General features: G+C 47.7%; 2 protein-coding genes across 3 annotated transcripts in view; both read right to left on the minus strand.

Annotated features, from left to right (window-relative positions):
- Window positions 1-25,760, minus strand: part of LOC142257597 (uncharacterized) — a 1,260,196-nt gene that overhangs the window by 736,177 nt on the left and 498,259 nt on the right. The window lies entirely within an intron of this gene.
- LOC142303624 (uncharacterized) overlaps window positions 1-25,760 on the minus strand; it is a 307,530-nt gene that overhangs the window by 14,637 nt on the left and 267,133 nt on the right. The window contains exons 8-12 of the mRNA XM_075345159.1: window positions 10,860-10,937; window positions 10,222-10,398; window positions 10,016-10,139; window positions 9,867-9,934; window positions 9,563-9,665 (exon numbers count right to left, since the gene is read on the minus strand). Coding sequence (XP_075201274.1) covers window positions 9,563-9,665; window positions 9,867-9,934; window positions 10,016-10,139; window positions 10,222-10,398; window positions 10,860-10,937 — 550 coding nt within the window. The remainder of the gene's footprint in view (window positions 1-9,562; window positions 9,666-9,866; window positions 9,935-10,015; window positions 10,140-10,221; window positions 10,399-10,859; window positions 10,938-25,760) is intronic.

Raw genomic sequence — 25,760 nt, forward strand, 5'->3', positions numbered from 1 at the left:
CATGGAAGTACTCCCGGAAGCCAGGTGCCTGGAACTTCCTGTGTCGGCCATCTTGCTACACCCACTGATGGCATTACACCTCATAAACCACAACTACTTTGTCCAGTCATCACCCCAGCCGGCATCTATTATAGCCCGGTGCCTGAACCCGTTTTACTTTGTCCCAATCTTTCAGTACCCTCAGTGGCACCTCCAGTTCTGAAACCTCATAGGCCCCCACCACATACTACCCGTTCTGTACTGTCACATGAGCTTATTTTCTCGACCCACCCGGACAGGATGGTGTAACTCATGCACAGGACGGTGTGGCTTATGATGACCCCCATACGGATGGAGGGTCACAGGATTCATTTTCTACGGAATCCGAGGAGTGGGACCCTGTCTTTGAGCGCCATTATGCCGGTGCCAATGGCGCCACCCTCCTCCTCTCAGTTGGAAAAGGAGACATCACCACCATGCCTGTAGGAGCCGTGGTTAATCCTGTCGATGGCCACCTGCGCCACAGAGGTGGCCTAGCTGCCCGTAGAGTCAAGGCTGGGGGCGAATCTATTCAACGTGACTCAGAAGCCTTAGTACGTTCACAAGGCCCTGTCCAACTTGGGCGCATTGCTATCACAGGCCCTGGCAACCTGCCCTGCAATCTAGTCATTCATGCAGTTGGCCCAATTTATGATTCCAATCAACATGACACCAGTTGCTGGATCCTCAGAGAGGCAGTCGAAGAAGCCATCCTGCACACTTCCCGGACCTCTCATGCCCAGATGCCTTTATGGTCAATAGCCTTGTCCCCCCCGTTTCAGCTGGAGTTTTCAGATTTCCTATCCGAGCTTGTACAAATGAGATTGTTAAAACTATAATGCCCCTAATCCATAGTCAAATGTTGAATTTGCAAGAAATTCGTCTAGTCGGAGGTTTGGAAGTGACTGTTAAAGGTCCTCAAGGACACCCTTCAAGGATATGTTCGCCCATCCAAACCCACTACCACCTTCAGGAAACTACCTATTATGGTTGAAGATGCAAGTGATTACCAAATACCAGTCCGGACACAGAAAGCCATACTCGACAAGGACGACCCAGAACCCTTGATGTATATAAAGTTTACTCCTGGACAGACGGCCACCTTAGTCTCCACACTGCCAGACCCAGAGGCCCAACCTATGCCATTCTACCGCCGTATTGTACAAATCCAGAAGATGTATGCAGCTACATGGCAAGATTTAATGTCACTGGCCCAAGTTAAAGAAGGAGACTCCTATTTGCCAGTCATGGAAGGGGCCCTGAATGATTCTAGCCTGTCTTCTGATGAAACTTGGCAATCCGGTGTCACTTTTTGCGAACAGTTGAAATCCTGGGCACAAGATCGTTTATCTGATCAAGCTACTAGCCTTAAGGATGTGATTCAAGAACAAGCAGAGTCAGTTGAAAAGTACGCTTCCAGACTCACACAGATGTTCGCAGACCTCGGATTCTCTCAACAAATTAAGCCTCAGGCTCAGCTTCTGTCACAAGCCTTTGTCGCTGGTCTGAGGGAGGAGCTTAGGAATAATATAATGAAGACTCGCCCTGAAATTGAATATGCTTCCATGAAAGATGCTATTATTATAGCAAAGTGCTTCCAGAAGAATATGAAGCCCTCCAAGAAGGCGATGGTTGTCCTGACGGAAGAGGACTCTGAGGACCCTGAATACGTCATGTCTAATGTATTACCATTTCCTACGCAAGTGTACCCTCCCGCTATCTATCAGGCTACAGCCGAACCTTCACCACAATTTCAAATCTACCCTGACCACAGAGGAGTCAGAGGCCCTTGTTTACGATGCAGAGGGGAAGGACATATCAAACGTGATTGTCAAACACAATCCAATAAGTGTTATCCTCGGAATGTCGATAATCGGCAACCAAGACGACAGTACTTAGCACTTGAACAAGGTGACCAAGATCAGGCCCAACAACGGCCGCAATGATGGTCAGACATGCCTGAACCTGCCATGGCTTCTACCACAAGTGCCTTTTCTCCTTGCTCTGCAGTCACCCTACTGGTAGATGAGAGCCCAAATCAAATTCATGGTGGACACCGGTGCGGCCAAAACAGTTATTAGACAACAAGACCTACCTTTGTCAGTTCCTCTTACTTCAGACACTTTTACTTGTATTGGTGTAGATGGCACACCAACCAGAAACCAACTAACAGTGCCGGTCCCAATCGGCCCTTTCCCTGAAGTCTTGACCAGACTCCTGGTGTCGCCTACCTGTCCTATTAATCTTCTGGGTACTGACCTATTACACCGTTTCCGAGCCAACATCAATTTCAATCCTGATGGCATGACAGTAACTTTTTACAATCCCAATACGGCAGAGGGAATTGAAGACGTGTGTATTGTCTCAGCATTGCCCATAATGCACCTATATCGGGACGATCCCATGTATGGAATACCTGATACTGTGGTATAAGGGCTATAGCACCATCTATGGTCGACGGGACTCAATGATATTGGTCGCCTGCAAGTACCCCCTGTCGTGCTGCATCTTGAAACCAGGGCCCAGCTACCTCGAGTGCCACAGTATCCTCTGAAATCCATTCAAGAAGAATCACTTAACTGCAGATATCAGCCCTTCTTGCCAACGGGGCCCTCATTCGCTGCGTTTCACCGTGCAATACGCTGTTGTTTCCTGTTAAAAAGAAGACGTCTAAAGGAGAAGCTCCTAAGTTCCGGTTACTGCAAGATTTGACGGCTGTCAATGCTGCCACTTTGTTGGAGACCCCAGTGGTACCCAAGCCACATACTCTTCTGAGTCAGATCCCACCCTCAGCGACCATTTTCACTGTCATTGATCTCGCCAATGCTTTCTTCAGTTTACCTCTACATCCGGACTGTCAATATCTGTTCGCCTTCACCTTCCAAGGGAGCCAGTATACATGGACAGTCATGCCACAAGGAGCACAGAACAGCCCTAATCAGTTCACTCAAGCAATGTCTACCATTCTCTCACCATGGCAACGAGAACACCCGGAAGTGGCTCTTCTACAGTACGTGAACGATCTCCTCCTCTATGCAGGAAGCGAAAAATACTTTTATGACTTCTCTGTATCTTTGCTCCAGTGCTTGCAGTTCGGAGCTGTAAAGTCTCTAAAGCAAAGGTTCAGTGGTGCCAACCCAAAGTTGTATTCCTTGGTCACTGTATTTCACCAGGCTCCAAACATCTGACGGAAGACAGAAAAGCAGCCATCAAAGCCATACCTTTCCCCAGGAATATCAAACAATTGCAAGCCTTCTTAGAACTCATCACCTATTGCCGACAATGGATACCGGACGCCTCCAGGATCATGCAACCATTGTACGATGCTGTCAAGTCCAATCATATCACATACAACGACTCTCCTGAGGATTATGACAAACGATAGTGGGCTTTTGAAAAACTCAAAGACGGTATCTCATCAGCCCCAGCATTGGGTCTCCCGAACTACGCCTTGCCATTTACTCTTTATCTTCATGACATCGATGGCCATGCCTCCGGGGTGTTAACACAAAACCATGGCTCTAGAAAACGTCCAGTTGGACACTACTCCTGCAGACTAGACCCTGTGACAAGGGCTTCACCTATCTGTCTTCGTGCGGTTCATGCTGCGCATGTTCTTCTTGACAAAACGGCCCACGGTGGTTCAGGCACCTCATGACCTGAAAGCAATTCTTGATCAGACTCAACCAAGACACCTGTCTGCCCAACGTCACCTTCGTCTTCAGTGCTCCCTACTACTTCCTGACAACGTTACTCTACAGCAGTGTACCACCTTGAATCCCGCCACTCTTCCGCTTTCTAGGGGGGACTACCCCATATGTCAACATGAAGCCCACGAATGCTGCAGCTCCTGCGACATGGTTGACGTCCCTGTTTGCAACCATGATTGCTTAGAGGAGATGGAAAAGAAACTACTACACCTCGTCAAGCATCTGAAAACACCTTTGCCAGATGCAGACCTTACTTTGTGGACAGATGGTTCTCGGTACTCGGATGGCGGCAAGTTCTACACAGGGTTTGCTGTGACCACTCTGGATCAGCCAATCGCATCGGGAGCCATACCACCCCACATGTCAGCACAAGAAGCAGAATTAGTAGCGCTCATCAAAGCGTGTGAAGTGGCAAAAGGGAAAAGAGTTAACATCTATACTGACAGCAGGTACGCTTTTGGGGCTGTACATGACTTTGGACTGCTATGGTTGCACAGAGGATTCATCACCGCAGCTGGAACTCCAGTGAAGAATGCAGCACTTATCCAGAGACTGTTGCAGGCAGTTCAGTTGCCCAGAGAAATAGCTGTCATGAAGGTCAGAGCGCACGGATGACTAGACAGCCCAGAAGCACTTGGCAATCCTTATGCTGATGAACTAGTGAAGACGGCAGCACGTGAGAAACCGGAAGAGTTGGCGGGTATTCTACTCATGGTAACAACCAGAACAGGGAAAACCACACAACCAGTAGAACCAGATGATAAAGAGGCGAGTACACCGTACAATAAACTAACATCAGAGCAGATCCATACTCCAGCTGATGAAATAAGAGAATGGAAGAAGATGGGAGCCAAGGTAGATTGGAAACTTTGGAAGTTGGAGAATCGAGTCTGTCTACCAAGAATAATGTTCCCTGCAGTAGTAGCATGGGCCTATGGTTGTACGCACAGAGGCAAGAACCAAATGTTGGCACTCATCCAGAAGTTCTACTATGCACCAGGAATTTCAATATCCACATACACTACAAGCTGCCAGACTTGCATAACATGTAATGCTGCACGAACAGAGAAGACACCACAAAAACATCTGGCAAAGCCTCTTTATCCATTTCAAAGGATACAAGTGGACCACATTCAACTACCTAAAGTGGGGAAGTACGAGTATTTTTTGGTAGTTGTCGATATCTTTTCCAGTTGGCCCGAGGCCTACCCGGTAGTCAACATGAGTGCTAGAGTCACAGCTAAACGACTCATCACAGAAACCGTGTGCAGGTTCGGAATACCAGAAGTCATCGAAAGCGATCAAGGACCAGCCTTCACAGCTAACATTTACCAAGAACTGTGGAATATGCTCAGAGCAAGTCTAGGACTGCATACTCCGTATCATCCCCAGAGCACTGGGAAAGTGGAAAGGATGAACTCAACTCTGAAGACTAAACTACTCAAGGCCTCACAAGACAGTGCACTGCCCTGGACAGAACTTCTCCCTATAGTCCTGTACCATGTCAGAAACACCCCTGTTGCAAAACATGGCCTGACCCCCTTTGAAATACTTTTCGGTTCCGTCCCCAGATTAGGATGTTATTTCCCTCAAAATTTGTCTGACCATCACGACTCGGTGGTACAGTTGAAGTAAGTCGAGAGTTAACTAAAACACATGCAGCAGTTTTCCCTTCTCTTCCAGATCCTGAGACAGATTTAGCCATCCACACATTGAAACCAGGAGAGTGGGTGGTGGTTAAGAAACACGTCAGGAAGAATTGTCTGGAGCCCAGATATGAAGGCCCGTTCCAGATAATCCTGGTGACTCCCACGTCCGTGAAAATCGAAGGTAGGGCAACATGGATCCACGCCTCGCATTGCAGAAGGGTCGATCTACCAGAGCTGCACTGAGTGTACTGCTTATACTTATCCTTTTCAAAAAATCTGTATGGTCTCAGGCCACTGTTACCAAAACAAATGAGATGGTTACGTTTTGGTACAATAGTACGACACAAATTGTCACCTTCCCGTTTGATTACTGTGATATTGTAAAATGTGAAATAGGACGAGTCCCCCAAATGGGATGTCAGGCACACTTGAGACAGGGACAACAGTACATATGTGTTACAGGAGGTGGATATGGAGACACATGTAGCTCATGGAAGCCTGTTGGGTGGAATACTGGTGAAAATTGGGGATACCAACCAAGTGTAGCCTTAAATAAACGGGATGAGAAGGGCAGATCTTTACTTACCAGGATGACACTCTCCCGTGCACCAGTCACTAGAACATGTACAATGATTAACCAGTGTAACCCTTTAGTTCTCAACATAGAACACCCCCAACCACAGGAAGAAGGTATATACCTTCTGGGTACACATATAAAGGGTGGACACAATGGTTGTACATAGTTGGGAAAATTCAGGTTATCACAGATAACAAAAATACTACCAATATTTGAATGCTTACACATATTCAGACCTTTCACAGTATGGTAGCCATAGCTAATCCCACCACGGAAGACGTATATGTGGTCGAACAGGGTTATACAGACACCAACCTGTGGTTAGAATGGATGAAATATACAGTACACCAAGTCAACAGGTCAGACTGTTATGCATGTGCAGGAGCCAGACCTCATTTAGGAACTGTCCCACTAAATTTAGATTACGAAGCTGAATTATGTCTTGTTAGTCTGTTTACAAATATGACTGAGGAAAATACATGTGAAGAATAGAAAAAGATACCCTATAATAGCCAAGGCCTCCTCCCCTGGGAAAGGCATCACTATATATCCTGGCAACTATACCTGTTATAATGTGAGTGGTCAAGGGAGAGATATGGGTAGATTTCGAGATGGGTTCTGTGGGTCCTATAGCAATCTCACCCGTGATTACTTAATTAACCAGGTACAGCCCGTGGCAGATGTGTTTTGGATTTGTGGGGATACGATACGATACCATAATTTCCCACGGGATCAATACAGTGTATCACAGGAGCACAACTTAAATCATAACATGAATTACATAATTGACAAGACAGAGTTGACAGAAGAACATTATACATTAGATTAGGACATACACAGTGGGTGAACTGAAAGTAGAAAATATAAAGTAAACATTCACCTTGATGATTTAATACTAATGTTATTGTTGTACATTCCCATAGCAGTTGGCACAAATGATTTCCTATATTTTTCCTTCTTACACCTCAGAAGGATTAGCCGGTTACTGAAGGTGCTCTTCTGTCTCATGAATAGCTCATATAATGGATGTGCATTATTATTCATAATCGCCATACACGTTTTCAGAGTTCTTCTCTCCATTACCTCCTCAAAAGAGTCCAGATTGCAACCAACAGTAGAGCTTGCCTTAGCTTATTCAGCTTATTAGCATCAGAGACCCGCACACTACTACCCCAGCTTATGAGTGCAAAAAAGATGGCACTTACCACTACTGACTGGTAGAACATTTCTAACATTTTGCTGCACACATTAAAAGACCTCAGTTTCCTTAGGAAATACAATCTGCTCATCCCCTTCTTGTAGACCATCTCTGAGTGGCATCTCCAGTCCAGTTTGCTATCCAGGTGGACCGCCAAATATTTGTAACTCTCCACCTGCTCCACCTCCTCCTGACCAGCAATAGTGATCGGTAAACATTCCATAAACAGGAATATGAAAATTTGATCACGAGTAGAAGGGAATTGGACGGGAGAATGTACTTTAGCCAATGCACTTATGCCTATACACATAGCCCCCGTTGACCACACTGTCAAGGAAAATGACTTTATAGTACACATCAAAGTCAACTTAAGGAGTCTACGGAGTGCAGATGATGACTGTACCAGTAGAAATACACCGAAAGGCTCTTTTGACCCACATGTTTACATTGACGCTATCGGAGTGCCCAGGGGGGTCCCTGACGAATTTAAAGCTAGAGACCACGTCAGGGCGGGATTCGAATCCATTATCCCCATAATTACTGTAAATAAAAATGTAGACTGGATTAATTATACCTACTATAATCAGCAATGTTTCGTTAATTATACATGTGACGCCTTACAGGGAGTAGCAGAACAACTAGATCCGACCTCCATCATGGCTTATCAAAATAGAATGTCCTTAGATATGATCCTCGCAGAGAAAGGTGGAGTCTGTAAAATGGTGGGGGATGTTTGTTGCACATATATATCAGGTAACACTGGGGTGGATGGGAAGGTCACTTTAGCTATAAAGAAACTCACTACACTGTCTGAAGAATTAAAGAAGAATTCAGGAGTAACTGACTCCTGGGGAGACTATTTTGGGTGGACGAGTTCTTTTAAAGGCTGGTTGATCCAGATAGGGACCACCTTAAGTATAGTATTAGTTATATTAATAGCCATTCTGGTTTGTGTAATTCCGTGTTTAAAGAAAATATTTTCCAAAACAGCTGAAGTCACATTAGGAGGGACCTTTCCTTTACTCGAAACAGAAGACCTAAGTATGACAGATGATATGCCCATAAAGACTAACACGACCCTTTCCCCCAGTTACAAAACGACTCTGCTAGAATAAACGGAAGAAGAGAGGACTTAGAGAACCTTGACAGTTGGGAAAGCCCCACTACATAGGGTGAGGACTCGCCTAAGAATCCTTGGTCTCAAACCGGTGAAGAAAACCCCTTTCTGCCCATGCCTCAACGTTCCGTTAGGCAGGTTTTCCCAACAGATCTTTCTACCTCTCTTTCTAAGGGAACACAGTACCCTTAGTATCCGGAAATGGCAGAAATAAGTCTTTAGGGGGGACTGTTGGGGATAAGAATTAAATAACCAAAAATACTTAATTCAGCCATTTCATAGACTCAGGTATATAGTTTAGTAGATGTAAACTAACACACATATTTTTGCATGCTTTTGTTTTTTACTATAATATATATATTATATATATCCATACTGCATATTCAGTGTTTTTTCCTTAATACAATATATATAAGCACACGTAACCTAAAGATGGCTGCCACATCCTGTCTACACCCAAGATGATGAACAAAGGAGAATTCCTAAAGTTTGGACTGACCAATCCAGCAGAGACTATGCATATTCCTATACGTCCTGAGTCCAGCCAGCGATACTTGATTTGACTATACTTTGTCTACACCCTTTACTTCTCCTGAACTGTAAAACGTTTTGGGAACAATAAACGAGCAGTAGCTCTAGCGTCCGTCATGGAAAAGGTTCATAACTGATTCAGTGTACGTTATTGTTCTTTCTCGCTGAGCACACATGACAATATAATTTGGACACGGCAGTCAGACCTTAAGAGAGCCATTGTAATCTCATCCTCCTCAACACTATCAGGACACAATGAGTTATATATAAGAGGTGACGCTCGTCTTTCATGTAACCATGATATTTGTTATGTGATAATAACGCTCGGCCATCTCTGTCTCTTCCTCCTTCCTGGTGAGCACCATTACCGACCCTCAGAGCAGTAATCTCCATCCACTCCTGTTATTTGGGTTTATGTCTCCATATTCTGTATCTGTCACACACTGACATGAGTGTAATAGGAGATAATGGATTCTTAGTCCCTAAACTGGAGAAACCCATCATCAGCCCTGACAGCGGATAATAGGAAAGAGATGGAGCTCGTCATCGCTTACATCGGCAGAATTCATGTCCAGCTGTATATCTCCATTATAACATAACTGCACATCCCGTGTTATCCCCTGCACTGGGATCATAGATTCATTCACATTTCATGTGTATTTTACATGAAGGCTTAATATACCGCTGGAGAAACTGACACAGCAAAGAACGGAAAAATAGGAATGTGTGACTTGTGTGCGTTACTGGGTGGTCTGTACTCACCGGGGCGTTGATCTGTAGGAATCTCCTCTTTACTCCGCTGATCGCCCCTCACATTTCTCTCTGGAGAATTAATATTGTTCAGATCTTTATCCAGATCCAAAAGCTGCAAAACAAAATATTGTAAAAGTCCCCGGGAATAATGGAGATAAGATCCGGACATGTGAGGTCTGTGGTCAGCTGTGATCCTGCCGTCTCCACCGCTCTCATTACACAAGTATAAAACATCTAATACTGGAGGAGAAAACAAGACTGAACACAAGGAGGTCACAGCCGTCTACACCTCATAGGGGAGATCTCCATCTACCTGAGAATCCTGTGGAGGAGGAGGAGGAGCGGGACATCTCTCTGGGGTCGTCCTCGTACTGGAGAGACCTGCAGGAGACACAGACAGGACGGACATCATTATTACATACAGATAATTATAGGCCGGGTGTATTCAGTCCTGTCTATTACCTGGTGATGTGCGGGGCTGGGGCGCCTCCATCATCACCTCCTTGTACCGCTCCTTGTGTCCTTCTAGATACTCCCACTCCTCCATGGAGAAATAGACTGTGACGTCCTGACACCTGATAGGAACCTGACAACACAATGATACCGTCATCACCAAGAATCCTCCAGTGCTGTCCTGTATAATGTCCCAGCATTCCCAGCAGTGTCACCTCTCCAGTCAGCAGCTCCAGCATCTTGTTGGCAAGTTCCAGGATCTTCTGGTCATTGATGTCCTCATGTATCTGGGGGTGAGGTAGAGGCCCCGGGATTGGGCTCAGGGTTCCTCCCCGTCCATCAGACACAGTGGCCTGACAGCGATCACTAGAGGTCTTCACTACTGTGTAATCCTGAGTGTGGAGACATTAATAATATCACTACAGACATTTCCAGAGTCCATCACCTCCACGGTCATATCCTCTGTTATCCCCATAGATAATGATGTAATGTGATGACATCAGAACCTCTCACCTCCCCGGTCATATCCTCTGTTATCCCCATAGATAATGATGTAATGTGATGACATCAGATCCTCTCACCTCCCCGGTCATATCCTCTGTTATTCCCATAGATAATGATGTAATGTGATGACATTAGAACCTCTCACCTCCCCAGTCATATCCTCTGTTATCCCCATAGATAATGATGTAATGTGATGACATTAGAACCTCTCACCTCCCCAGTCATATCCTCTGTTATTCCCATAGATAATGATGTAATGTGATGACATCAGAGCCTCTCACCTCCCCAGTCATATCCTCTGTTATCCCCATAGATAATGATGTAATGTGATGACATCAAAACCTCTCACCTCTCCAGTAAGATGGAAGATTATCTCCAGACTCAGGTTTAATATCTTCTCCATAACCTTATGTTTGTCCTTAATCATCTTTTTTTGGTCAATCAGGAAAAATAAAAAAGAAAACAGAAAATTAATCCTTTGTTATATAGAGGATGAGATGTTAAGGAAATCAACCAAAAGGAAAAAAAAATGCAAAAAACTGAAGAGAATAAGGGGGAATACAGTGGGGGAAATAAGTATTTGATCCCTTGCTGATTTTGTAAGGTTGCCCATTGACAAAGACATGAACAGTCTATAATTTTAAGGGTAGGTTAATTTTACCATTGAGAGATAGAATGTCCAAAATAAAATCCAGAAAAATCACATTGTATAAATTATATAAAATTATTTGCAATTTGCAGAGAGAAATAAGTATTTGATCCCCTACCAACCATTAAGAGTTCTGGCTTCTACAAACACTAAAGGGGGCTTTACACGGTAGCGATATCGCTAGCAATTTCTACCGATAGCGAGTGTGTAAGTACCCGCCCCCGTCGCGCATGCGATTGTTTGTGATCGCTGCCGTAGCGAACATTATCGCTACGCAGCATCACACATACTTACCTGGTCGGCGGCGTCGCTGTGACTGCCGAACAATCTCTCCTTCAAGGGGGAGGGACGTTCGGCATCACAGCGACGTCACCGCAACGTCACTAAGCGGCCGGCCAATCAAAGCAGAGGGGCGGAGATGAGCAGGACGTAACATCCCGCCCACCTCCTTCCTTCCTCATTGGGGCCGGCGGCAGGTAAGGAGACGTTTCTCGCTCATGCGGTGCCACACATAGCGATGTGCACTGCCGCAGGAACGAGGAAAAACTTCGCCCCTGCGACAGCAGCGATAATTGGGAGTGGACCCCCATGTCAACGAGGAGCGATTTTGGACGTTTTTGCAACGATCCAAAATCGCTCCTAGGAGTCACACGTTATGACATCGCTACAGCGGCCGGATGTGCGTCACAAAATCCGTGACCCCAACGAGATCGCTGTAGCGAAATCGTAGCGTGTAAAGCCCGCTTAAGACTCTGCCAGACTCCTGTTGTCACCTACCTGTCTCCATGCGGTCCATGCTGCACACCTCCTTCTTGACAAAACGGCCGACATTACCCTTGACCACCCCACAATGGTCCAAGTACCCCACGACCTGAAGGCAATGCTTGTCCAGACTCAACCATGACACCAATCTGCCCAACACCACCTTCATCTTCAGTGCTCCCTACTGCTCCCTGACAACGGGGAGGGACGTTCGGCATCACAGCGACGTCACCGCAATGTCACTAAGCGGCCGGCCAATCAAAGCAGAGGGGCGGAGATGAGCAGGACGTAACATCCCGCCCACCTCCTTCCTTTCTCATTGGGGCCGGCGGCAGGTAAGGAGACGTTTCTCGCTCATGCGGTGCCACACATAGCGATGTATGGTGCCGCATGAGCGATGAACCACAACGCTAAACAACCCTTACCGATTTTTGACTTTGGGACGACCTCTCCATGGTGAACGATTTTCACCATTTTTGAGGTCGCCTAAGGTCGCTGGTAAGTATTACACGCTGCAATATCGTTAATGACGCTGGATGTGCGTCACTAACAACTTGATCCCGGCGACCAAACATTAACGATATCGTAGCGTGTAAAGCCCCCTTAAGACGCTCCTAATCAACTCGTTATCTGCATTAAAAATACGGCTGTTTTACATTGTCCCCTGTATAAAAAACTCCTGTCCACAGACTCCATTTATCAGTCAGACTCTAACCTCTATGGGCGACCAAAGAGCTTTCTACGGCTGTCAGGCAGAAGATCATAGACCTGCAATTGGCTGGAATGGGCTACAAAACCATTAAGTAAGATGCCGGGTGAGAAGGAGACAACTTGGTGCAATCGTAAGAAAATGGAAGAAATACAAAGTGAGTGTCAATTGACATTATCTGGTGCTCCATGCAAAATCTCAAAATTCTGGTGGAAACATTGTTTTGGGGGTGTTTTTCTGCTAAGTACACAGGACTACTTCACTGTATCAATGGATGGAACCATGTACCATAAAATCCTGAGTGACAACGTCCTTCCCTCCGCCAGGATATTAAAAACAAGTCATGGCTGGGTCTTCCAGTACAATGACCTAAACCATACAGCCACAGCAACAAGAGAGTGGCTCAAAAAGAAGCACATTAAGGTCAGGGAGTGGCTTAACTAGTCCCCAGACCTTAATCCAGGGTGGGGAACCTCTGGCCTGTGGGCCGTATGCGGCCCGTAATGAGTAGGGGCAGATTGCGAGAGACCGCAGTGCTGGGGCAGTAGCCTCCTCATGTTGGCAGCTGACCATTTAAAACCCTGCACGGTGTGTTCAATGCTGAACGCTGCAATTCCTATACTAAAGGATTACGTTTCCATGCTGGCAATGGCTAGCATGAGGACGCACTTTGTAGGTGGGGTAGGTGTGAGTTTTTCTCCAGTCCAACAGAAGAGGAGCGACTGCCCCATCATCTCCCAGGTCCTACTGTGTCCGCAGCGCTCCTTGTCCCTGGCGGCGGCAGCCCACTCTGTCCCCGCCAGCAGCAGCGCTCTCTGTGCCCGCAGCTTCCCCAGGTCTGTCTGTGCCCCCAGCCTCCCTCAGCGCTCTCTGTGCCCCCAGCATCCCCCAGGTCTGTCTGGCCCACAGTGCTCTTTGTACCCTACCCCCAACCTCCCCCAGGGTTGTCTGTGCCCCTCCGGCGTCCACCAGGGCTGTCTGTGCCTCTCTGGCGTCCCCCTGGATGGCTGTAACCCCAGCAATGTTTGTGCCCCTTCAGCTATGTCTGTGCACCCCAGTGATGTCTGTGCTGACCAGTAAGGTTTGTACCCCCAGTTATGTCTATGCCTCGCTGCTTCCCTAGTGATGTATATTCCTCCCAGCTCTCCCCTGCAATGTTTATGCCCCCCCAGCTATGTCTGTACTCCCCATCAATGATGTATATACCCCCAGTGATGTATGTACCCCTCCAGTGATGTCTATGCAAACAGCCATGTCTATTGTCACGTCCTCGCCAGAGTCCGCTCCTGCGACTTCTGCCTCAGTCACTAGGCGCCGCCGTATTCCCGCTATGGACTGTGCTGGGGATAGGAGAGGAGGCAGTGTCAGTGGCTCTGGTGGGCGCAGGCTCTGCTCATCCACTAAGCTGGATTTCCCTGGCACCTGCAGTACCACTGGCTGAGTGTAGGTGGCGTGTGTCTTCCAGCTGAAGTTACCACCATTCAGCTGCAGCCTATGGGAAGACACCACACCCTATTTATCCTCTCCTCTGTCTGCTGACCATTGCCAGATACAGATTGTATTCCTGCTAGACTCTGGTTCTCCACTCCTGATAATTGATTCCTGCTTTGAGCTCTGCCTGCTCTCCGACTACGCTCCTGTCTGCCGTATTTGGACCTCGCTGCCAGATCCGGATTTCACCTCCGCTTTGGTTCAGGATTATGTCCCTTGCCTGCCTGATTCTGTCCCTGTTTTGTATTTCCCTGTTTGACCCTACCTGACTACTACTCTCATCAGACTGCAGCCTACTACAGGTAGTGATCACCAAGAGGATCGATCCAGGCAACTACCGTCCAGTAAGCCTGACATCAGTAGTATGCAAAGTTTTTGAGGGCATTTTAAGGGATGACATGCAAAAATATGTTGCAAAAAATAATATAACTGACAAACAGCATGGATTCATGAAAGATAAGTCGTGTCTAACCAACCTGTTGGGGTTCTATGAGGGTGTAAGTGCAAACCTGGATATTGGTAATGCAGCTGATGTCATTTATTTTGATACTGTACCACATAATAGCCTTATACTAAAGCTCCAGAAGCAAGGACTAGGGGAAACTATATGCAACTGGGTAAGGAATTGGCTAAAAGATAGGAAACAAAGAGTAGTCATAAATGGTACATTCTCTAAATGGGCTATAGTCAGCAGTGGGGGCCGCAGGGATCTGTGCTAGGAGCGATTCTATTTAATCTCTTTATTAATGACTTTGTGGATGGGATTGATAGTAATGTGTCAGTCTTTGCTGATGACAGCAAACTATGTAGAATATTAAAAACTGACCTTGATAGTACAAAATTACAAAAAGATCTGGATAAGATGTCAGAATGGGCAGATACTTGGCAAATGGGATTTAATGTTGATAATTGTAAAGTAATGCACCTAGGACGGAGTAATCCTATAACTGCGTATACATTAAATGGAAGTAAACTTGGGACTACAGAACAGGAGAAGGACTTGGGTATTCTCATTACAAATAAGCTGAGCAGCAGCACTCAATGTCAAGCAGCAGCTGCAAAAGCAAACAAGATTCTAGGTTGTATAAAAAGAGAGATTAGATCCCGTGATCCCAACGTATTGTTACCCCTCTATAAATCACTTGTAAGGACACATCTGGAATATGGGATCCAGTTTTGGGCTCCACATTTTAAAAAGGACATTCAGAAGTTAGAGGCAGTTCAAAGGCGGCTAACTAGATTACTACAAGGAATGGAAGGCCTCCCATATGATGACAGGTTGAAAAAAAACAGATTTTTGTGTACTCACCGTAAAACCGTTTTCTCTTAGCCATCATTGGGAGACACAGGACCATGGGTGTTATGCTGCTTATCCATAGGAGGACACTAAGTAGATGCAAAGATGTTAGCTCCTCCCCTGCAGTATACACCCCCTGGCCCAGCCAGGCTACTTCAGTTTTAGTACACAAGCAGTAGGAGAACAAGTAACAAAAAACGTGAGTGAATACTCATAACAAAAAAGTACTGAGAGAGAAAAAAGCTAAGGCCCAACAGGGCAACAGGGAGGGTAGTGTGTCCCCCAATGATGGCTAAGAGAAAACAATTTTACGGTGAGTACACAAAAATCTGTTTTTCTCTGACGCCTCATTGGGGGACACAGGACCAAGGGACGTCCTAAAGCAGTCCCTGGGTGGGTAAACAAACAATGCAACCCAAGAACTAGGAACCAGTCCCAGATAGCCAGGAGCGCCTACTGAGATAGGTGCTCCACTATCGTTTGCAGAATTTTCCTACCTAGGTTCGCCTCAGCCGAAGCCTGGGTATGGACTCGGTAATGCTTTGAAACAGTATGTAGGCAAGACCAGGTCGCAGCCTTACACCCCTGTTCCACTGAAGCCTGATGCCCAAGAGACGCCAACTGCTCGCGTGGAATGAGTCCGCAGCCCACTAGGAATAGGCTTGAGTTTCAAGTGGTAAACCTCCTGGATCGCAGAGCGAATCCAGCGAGCCAACGTTGCCTATGAAGCTGCCTCTCCTTTCTTAGGCCTTTCAGGAATGACGAACAAGGAGTCCATGTTCCTAAAGAGGCTGTCCTGGGTACGTAATATATGAGAGCCCTCACAAGGTCTAGCGAATATAGGAACCTTTCCACCCTATGGACTGGGTGGACAAAAGGAAGTTAGAACAATGTCCTTGTTCATATGAAACGGGGAAGTAACCTTCGGAAGAAAATCCGGAAAGGGGCGTAGAACCACCTTGTCCTGATGGAAGATCAGAAAGGGTTCGCGGCAAGAGAGTGCTGCCAGTTCCGAAATGTGTCTGATGGACGTAATCACCACTAAGAATGTTACCTTCCAGGAGAGAAGAGCAAGAGAAAATTCCTTAAGAGGTTCAAAGCGGGACCCTCTGGATACCATCCAAAACGAGATTGAGGCCCCATGGGTCCAGCGACCGTTTGTACGGGGGAACTAGATGGGAAACGTCCTTGAGCAAAGTCTTGACTTGCGTATTGCAAGCTAGGCAGTATTGATAGAATATGGAGAGAAATGAAACCTGCCCCTTAAGGGAACAAAGGGCCAACCCCTTTTGCAACCTGACTGCAAAAAAATAAATAAATCAAGAATTCTGGGGATCGCCAGAGGCATAGGTTGGACATTAGATTCCCTGCACTGGGAAAGGAAAGTTTTCCACGTACGGTGGTAAATACGGGATGAAGGCCGGCTGTCGGGCACTGTACAAGGTGGAGAGGACCATGGGAGAAAATCTCGCTCTTGTTAAAGTCCAGGTCTCAATGGCCAGGCCGTCAGCTTCAGGGCTCTGGAGTTCTGATGGGAAATGGGCCCTTGGGTCAGCAGGTCTGGGATGCTTACGAGGCGCCATGAGCAATTGTACCAATTCGGCATACCAGGCACACCTGGGCTAGTCCGGTGCTATTAGTATCACCGGGACTCCTTCTGCCTTGCTCATCCCGATTCCTCGCGGCAGCAGGGGCAGAAGCGAAAAACATGTAAGGTAGACGGAAGCGACTTCAGGAGACTAGAGCATCCGTGCCGATGGACTGTGGATAATGTGACCTGGCTAAGAACGCGGGTACCTTTGCGTTCAACCTTGAGGCCATTAGAGCCACGTCTGGTGTACCCCAGCGAGTGCAGATGTGTGGGAACACTTCTGGGTGGAGAAACCACTCTCCGGCGGCCAGGCCTTGGCGACTTAGAAGGTTCGCCGCCCAGCTCTCTACTCCCGGTATGTGTAACGCTGAAAACACAGACCCCCATCGATTCAGCCCAGGTGAGGATCCTGAGGACCTCGAGATAAGCTGTCTTGCTGCTGGTACTTCCCTGCAGATTGATCTAGGCCACAGCTGTTGCATTGTCCAATTGGACCCGAATCAAACGACCTGCTAGCAGAAGGGGGGAATGACCTGAGCGCGAGAAAGATCGCGCTGATTTTCAGGATGATTTCTGGGAAGGGAAGACTCCTGGGGCGTCCAACGTCCCCAAGCAGTGTGGAGCCAGTGCGCTGCTCCCCAGACTAAGAGGCTAGCGTGCGTGGTCAGGAGTAGCCAGTCCACTTGGGGGAGAAAAACTCCCTCTCGATATGGAAGAGGACTGAAGCCACCAGCAAAGCGCATACCTGACTGAAGGTGTCAGGTGAAAAGTTTGCCCAAGGAAAAGGGGCTCTTGTCCCAGGCAGCTAGAAGCGCAAGCTGCAGTGGGCGGTGGTGTGGGTAAGCGAGCAGCACTGACTCTATAGCCGCCGATATCCTACCTAGCACTCTCATACTGAATCGTATGGCGAGAGGAGTATGTAGAAGGCAGTGTACCGCTTGTTGTAGAGCGGTCGCCTTGTCTTGAGGGAGAAATATCAAGTCCCGAAGGGTGTCCAGGGACATGCCCAGGGAGGTGACGGATTTTTACTGGACCGAGGATGATTTGACTGGAGTCAAAAGCCGCCCTAAGCGGGATAGGGTGCCCACAGAGATCTGCACACTGGTTGAGCCCTTGATGAGGAGGTCATCCAAGCAAGGCAGAACAGCCACTCTCCTGGTGTGAAGGGCACTCAAGGCGGTGGCCATGACCTTTGTTAAGACCCTTGGTGCTGAAGCAGAGCCAAGGGTAGGGCCACAAATGAAAAAAAAAAAAGAAGTCCTGAACAGTGAAGTGGAGGAACTTTTGGTGAGCTGGAGCGATGGGTATGTGCAGGTAGGATAGCTAGGGAGGCAAGGAATTCTCCTTCGACCATAAAGGTAAAAATGGACCCTAGGAATTCCATTCTGAATCTCCTTACGTGCACATGTTTGCTCAGGTGTTAGAGGTCTGGAACTGACCCGTCCTTTTTTGGGGACCACGAGAGGTTGGAATAGAAGGCCTTGAACCTCTCGCCGCCCGGAACAGGTACCATCACCCCTGCCGTTTGGAGGGAGTGGATCGCTGAGGAGAAGGCCTCGTGGTGTTTTGGAGCCTTTGGGGGGGTTTGAGAGAAAAAAAACTGACCAGGGGATCGGGTCCGGAATTCAATGTGGTAACCAGAAGACACAAGGTATCGCACCCATTTGTGGTCTGAGGCGGCAGCCCAGATGGAGGAGGACGAGACTCCTCGGTCTTTGTCTAGCCTGCCAGGACGAGGTGGACTTGGGGAGGGCTGAGAAGGTCGGGCCCTGCGTGTCTAGTAAAAAAATCCTGGGCTAGAGTTGGGGGAGGGAGGTACTCTTTTCCTCCCGAGGCGTCAGACAAAAAAAAAAAGAGAGCCTGTCCAGACGATCGGCAAACCATCGGTCTGGAAAGGAGTACTGTGAGAGGTTTCTTAGAGACCGAGTCCGCTCTCCATTATCAGAACCAGAGGGCCTTACAGATGGCTATTGTATTTGAGGCGGCAATAACTGCGCAGGTAGCAGCGTCGAGGGAGGCCTGCATGAGGTACTCTGCCACCGCAGCAATGTGAATTGTTACATCTGTGAGGGTCTGAGGGAAACTGGTAGTCCTGGTGCCTGTGCGACCCACATGGAAGGGGAGAGGGACCCGCAGCCTCAAGGCTGAGCGATCGAGCTGCTCCACTTGTCTGTCCGTTGGGTTCTTGAAGGAGGATCCATCAAGTAAAAGACAGGAGGGTCCTTCAGGCAGGCGGAAGCCGGGTGAGGGTCCACCGAGGCTGGATCGGCCCAGCCCTTAGAGACAGCTAAGCCAAAGGGGTACCGGGACTACATGAGTTTACGGATACTGAAGCGGCGTCAAAAAAATTTTTTTTTTGAGGTTTCTTCACCCTTTTAAAAGGAGACCGCAGGGTCAGTAGTAGTGGATGGGAGATCTTCCACATGCAGAGTTTTGGTTGATTGCTGCAATAAGGGAGTCCATCGCAGTTTGATCGCTCAGGGAGGTTGAAACCAAGGAATCATCCCGGTACAAACATCATTCCCCTTCCTCCAGCTCCTCAGAGACCGCGGAACATGTGGGAGAACCCCATCTGTGTAGCCCAGAGGGAGAACCATGGGGATCATGCCCTTTTTCTGATCTGCAACCGGTGAAGCAGAGGGCTGATTCTTATCAGAAGGACCCTCTATAGAGGTGTCATCAGGCTGCATTCTGTCCAGGGGCCCCGAGGGGTGTGAGGATGACGTTGCATAGCCAGCACCAGGTTCTGGGAACTGTGCCCATTCTGGGGGACTGGGAGCCGTAGGCTCTGGGCTGGCAGCGGTGGTGGCGGGGGGGAGCTACAGGGGCACCGGACTCACAGAAGGAAGAGGTGCTATCATCCCCTAGTAGCTCAGTGTGGCAGGATACATTAAAAGTCTTATAGTTGTTGCTGTAGTTGTGCAGGGCATAAAACATGTGACTGCAGCCTCTGGCTGATGAGCCACAAACTCTGATTGTAATGAGGGAGCAATGCTCTGCAAAGCTAATATGCAAGTGAGGATAAAACTCACCCAGAACCTGATGGCCCCTCCCCCTCTCCTCCTGTGTCACAGTTCCTGTGGGAAGGAGGAAGCCAGCCCTGAGAGACGCCCACAGGCTCTGATCACAAGAGAGAGCAATGCTCTGCAGATCCTGTGTGAGGAGTTACGCACGCTTTCGTGAGGGGGCGTGGCTTATCGAGTGTCGGAGGGGACGGGGCTTAGCTCTGGCAAGAAGGCATGAGAAAATATAACACAAAAAAAGAAGAAATGGTGGGAAGGGACTCCCCTTCCCCCCTCCAGCCCTGCACAACAATGGTGGACAGAAAAACCTCTATAAGTGTACCGCAGCTGCGGGTGCACTGAGCCCTGGGAGCTGTCCCCTCCCCCCGCCACAGGTGGAATGCTATGCAGGAGTCTGCAATCACAGCTCATGTGCATTGAGTCAGTGTGACCTTTGCTCCAATTCAGTGTGGAGAGTCTGACGCCTGCTGGCAGAACTTGTATCAACTCAGAGCCTGCCAGAGGGACTGAGGAAGTTTTTCATCTGCTCTGGGGCTCTGAAAAAAATCGGAATTATCTCACCTCAGCTCCTGTGGAGATGGCAGTCTGCTGCCTGGTCACGCTGGTGCGGAGCATGTATCAACTCAGAGCCTGCAAGAGGGGCTGAGGAAGTTTTCATCTGCTCTGGGCTCTGGAATCAGTGCCATGAGACCTGTCGTCCAGTGAGTATCAGCCCAGGATCCAGCGTTGCAGGAGGGGGTACGGGGAGGCGACACTCCGCGTTCCCGCCTGTTGATGGTTTGGGGAAAATCGGTCCCCGAAGGAACCGTCGCCCTCTAAAAACAAAATATTCTTGCTGCTGTAGTCTGCAGAGATGTGCCTCCTACAGACACTAAGCTAAAACTGAAGTAGCCTGGCTGGGCCAGGGGGTGTATACTGCAGGGGAGGAGCTAACATCTTTGCATCTACTTAGTGTCCTCCTATGGATAAGCAGCATAACACCCATGGTCCTGTGTCCCCCAATGAGGCGTCAGAGAAAGTTAGCTATGTTTAGCTTAGAGAAAAAGACGTCTCAGAGGAGATCTCATTTATATGTATAAATACATGTGTGGTCAATATAAAGGACTGGCACATGACTTATTTCTTCCAAAGACAATACTAAGGACCAGGGGGCACTCACTGCGAGTGGAAGAAAAGCGATTCCGACAGCTAAATAGGAAAGGGTTCTTTACAGTTAGAGCAGTCAGACTGTGGAATGCCGACCACAAGAGGTAGTAATGGCAGGTACTATAACAGCTTTTAAAAAAGGGCTGGATGATTTCCTCAGTACACACAACATTGTTGGTTATAAATGACTTAGTGACTAAATGTAGAACTGGTGGAGGAAGGGTGAACTAGATGGACCTAGGTCTTTTTTCAACCTTAGTAACTATGTAACTACTATGCAAGACTGTGTAATTCCAAATCCAGAGGGGTTAAAGGGCATCAGGTTCTTGGGGTCCTGCTTTATGAGTGGCTTTCCTCTAGCCTTCATTACAGCCAGTCTGAGCATGTGGTTCCAGGCAGGCATTACATCTATGCCACGCAGCTTTGCTAATGTATTTTCCCTCAGCATATCCTTTGATGTCTATGCCCCCATTCCCCCTTGCTAGGTCTATGCCCCCCAGCGATCTATATTCCTCCCAACCCTCCTCTAAGGCTATGTGCGCACAGTGCGTTTTTCGCAGCGTTTTTGCGCGTTTTTCGGGTGCGTTTTTGGCCTCAAAACTGCATGACTTTGCTTCCCCAGCAAAGTCTATGAGTTTTCATTTTTGCTGTCCGCACACAACTGTTTTTTTAAGCTGCGTTTTTGAGCTTGAAAAAAAAAAATTGACATGTCAATTCTTTCCTGCGTTTTCCGCCCATGCAATGCATTGGAAAAACGCAGCAAAACGCAGAGATCAAAAACGCAGCAAAACGCAGCCAAAAACGCACCAAATCGCGGTAAAAACGCATGCGTTTTTTTTGACGCAGGTGCGTTTTTGTGCGTTTTTAGAGGCCAAAAACGCACAAAAACGCAGCGTCAAAAAAACGCAGCGCGCGCACATAGCCTAAGATGTATATGCCCCCTTCCCCTCCTGTGATGTATATACAGAAGTCACAGCCAATTCAAACCTGGAAAAGCAGTTGTGAGAAGCAACAAGATCAATATCATAGAACATCACAGCCGCACCAAAGAGAAGCAGCTTCAGCCGCCACAGTGAGTTGTTTGACCAAATATAGGACGTAATTTTCAAGTTGATTGTCTTAAGCGGCCCCCGAATTGTGGTAGAAATATCCAAATGGCCCCCGGCAGAAAAAAGGTTCCCATAGAAATCTTATGGAAAGAGCTGAAGTTCCAAGTTGCCAAACGGCAGCCTCAAAATATTAATGATTTAGAGATGATCTGCAAAGCAGAGAGGAGCAAAGTTCCTCCTGACGTGTGCGCAAACCTCATCAACTACAAAAAAGTCTGGCTGCTGTGCGGCCAACAAGGGAACGGCCACTGAGTATTGTTTGCCAGAGGGATCAAATACTTATTTCTCTCTGCAAAATGCAAATAAATGTATATAATTTATACAATGTGGATTTTCTGGACATTCTCTCAATGCTAAAATTAACCTACCCTTAAAATTAACAGACTGGTCATGCCATTGTCAGTGGGAAAAGTTACAAAATCAGCAAGGGGACAAATAATTATTTCCTTCACTGTAATTTGAGACTATAAAGTGCAGATGTCGTCTTCCCTCCTCTCTGCTGGAGCCAAATGAACCCGATCTGAGGAAGAGACTGTGCAGCAGATCGGACGACTGCAATACTTTATCCTTGATCCTAATATTGTTCAGCTTTAAAGGAGTTAATCATAAACAGTTTGTCACTCTCTCTCCCCCATGTGTAGTGCGGGGGTCTGTCGCTCTCTCTCTCCTGAATGAGTAGTGCGGGGTCTGTCGCTCTCTCTCCCCCATGTGTAGTGCGGGGTCTGTCGCTCTCTCTCCTCCATGAGTAGTGCAGGGTCTGTCGCTCTCTCCCCCATGTGTAGTGCGGGGTCTGTCGCTCTCTCCCCCATGTGTAGTGCGGGGTCTGTCGCTCTCTCCCCCATGTGTAGTGCGGGGTCTGTCGCTCTCTCCTCCATGTGTAGTGCGGGGTCTGTCGCTCTCACATGACACCCATCTGCTGTGGCCGCTGATGTCACGTCAACTTCCAAGCTTGACCTTCCATCAGCAGTTCCAGCGGCCACTCACCATGATTGACTGGGTTGTGGGTGGTGTTTCGCCACTCACAGCACAGTATCGGGAGGAGGGTTTATTTACCCATCCTGAAACTGTGTGTGGTATGGTCCGACGCAGGAGAGGAGGATTCCTTCGGCTGGAGATTGGTATCGGATTGCACTGCACTGACCGGCCACCACCTCTCCTGACAGGAGAAAATCTGGCTGCGCAAGGGAACATGGAGCACCACTGCAGAGGGGACACACACACACACACACACACACACACACACACACACACACACACAGACAGACAGAGCAGCGATGCAGGGGGCGGGGGGGATATGGAGCTCGCTGCAGAGGGGGGAGGGGGGGAGACACCGATCAGCGCTGCAGCGGGGGGAGGAGGGACACACGAACAGAGCTGCAGAGGGTACGGGGGGGGAGACACTGAACAGCGCAGTGGGGGATGGGGAGGACACAAAAGCACGCAGCGAGCAGAGAAGGGACAGAACACAGAGCAACATGGACTGCTCTCCTACTGATTAAGGAACGTTCTTTTCTTCATTGACAGGGACAGCGAGTATGGGATTGTTGTGGGGCCTCCTTATTGGATTACACCAGATACAGATTAGGGATTTGCCTGGGGAATAAATTGGTGACTGAGGGTGTCTATTGTCTTTATTTCTGTAATAATTTTCTCTTTTGATGTGTTTCAGGTTCGCTTATTTGGAACGTTGAGAGACCTTGCTAAGGATTACGTCGGACTAATTTTTATTTTTAAAATTTGAAATAAATTGGTTTACAAGGGATGTAGTCAGGAGGCGTTTGTCCAAATAAAATTATTTTTCTTTGTTCAATTACTGGATTAGTAATGAGGATATCTGATCTGGTATCTGGTTGATGATATCTGGTTAGATATCTGGTTAGAAACCAACTCCATGAGGATGAAATTGTAGTTGAAGTTGTAGGGAGGTCATAGAGGCACGTGGAGGCCACACACACAATACTGAGCCTCATTTTGACTTTACACTTTCATTTTGTGTGTGACTTCAAATCCAGGCCTCCATTGGTTAAAACATTTAATTTCCATTGATGATTTTTGTGTGATTTTGTCGTCAACATATTGAACTTTGTACAGTATTTAATGAGAATATTTCATTCATATCTAGGCTGTGTTATTTGAGTGTTCCCTTTAATTTTTTGAGCAGTGTATAACGCAAAAATTATTTTTAACAATGTTATGGCCATGACACCAGTCTGTGCATCAGGTTACAAGAGAGCGAGTTGCTGTGTCATCTTATGCGTAACCACCGTGCTAAGAGACCATAGGATAGATGGAATAACGTAAAGAGGTTTGTTCGTAGTTAGGCTACAAGTCTGCAATCTATGTCAATCCTCACATCACATATTGGGGATGGGAGGTCCTGTGACCTCAAGAATGTGATTTTGCATACTTCCAGCGGTGTCGGCACTGTCACTCCTGGCGAACGCGTAACAGTGTTACGTTATGTGAGCCCTACGGCCAATCAGCGGCCACTTCACTCTGCAGTCAGAAAAAAAAAAAAAAATGCTTACATCTGGAGGAAGAGAGAGGAGCAGCACTCAGTCCGTGTGTGTGATGTGAGTACTGTATTTTTCGCTTTATAAGACGCACCTGATTATAAGACGCACCCCCAAATTTGGTGAAGGAAAAGAGAATTTTTTTTTAATGTTAAATGGGGTCTATCTTATAATGCCAGTGTCCGTCTAACAAATCATATAGGGTATATGTCCCTCATAGCCTCTCATCCTAAAATTAGCCCCCTTATATTGAATATAGCCCCCCTTGAGCTGGGACACGTCCCCCAATGATGCCACATGTCCCCCATTGATGACACACATCCTCTATTGCTGGCACATGTCCCCTATTTATATGGCACATGTCCCCCTGTGCTGGCACGCGTCCCCCATTGCTGGAAGCCTGGCACAAATCTCCTATTGCTGGCACAGGTCTCCTATAGACGGCACACGCCTCCTACAGATGGCACACGTCTCCTACAGATGGCACACGTCTCTTACAGATGGCACACGTTTCCTACAGATGGCACACGTCTCCTACAGATGGCACACGTCTCCTACAGATGGCACACGTCTCCTACAGATGGCACACGTCTCCTACAGATGGCACATGTCCCCCTGTGCTGTCCATGGCCCCTATAGATGGCACACCTCCCCTCTGTTTGATATGGCCCCCATGTGTGCTGCCTATGGCCACTATAAATGGCACACCTCCCCTGTGTTAGATATGGCCCCGATACTGCTGCCCATGGCCACTATAGATGGCACACCTCCCCTGTGTTAGATATCGCCCCCATACTGCTGCCCATGGCCACTATAGATGGCACACCTCCCCTGTGTTAGATATGGCCCCCATACTGCTGCCCATAGTAAAATAAAACACACTTTCCTTACATTCTCAGCGCTGTAATCCCTCATGTCTCCCTCCGTGTGGTTGAGCTCCTCCTCCACTTCCTGGTTCTT

This window comes from Anomaloglossus baeobatrachus, chromosome 1 (assembly GCF_048569485.1).
Source record: "Anomaloglossus baeobatrachus isolate aAnoBae1 chromosome 1, aAnoBae1.hap1, whole genome shotgun sequence".
Classification (NCBI taxonomy): domain Eukaryota; kingdom Metazoa; phylum Chordata; class Amphibia; order Anura; family Aromobatidae; genus Anomaloglossus; species Anomaloglossus baeobatrachus.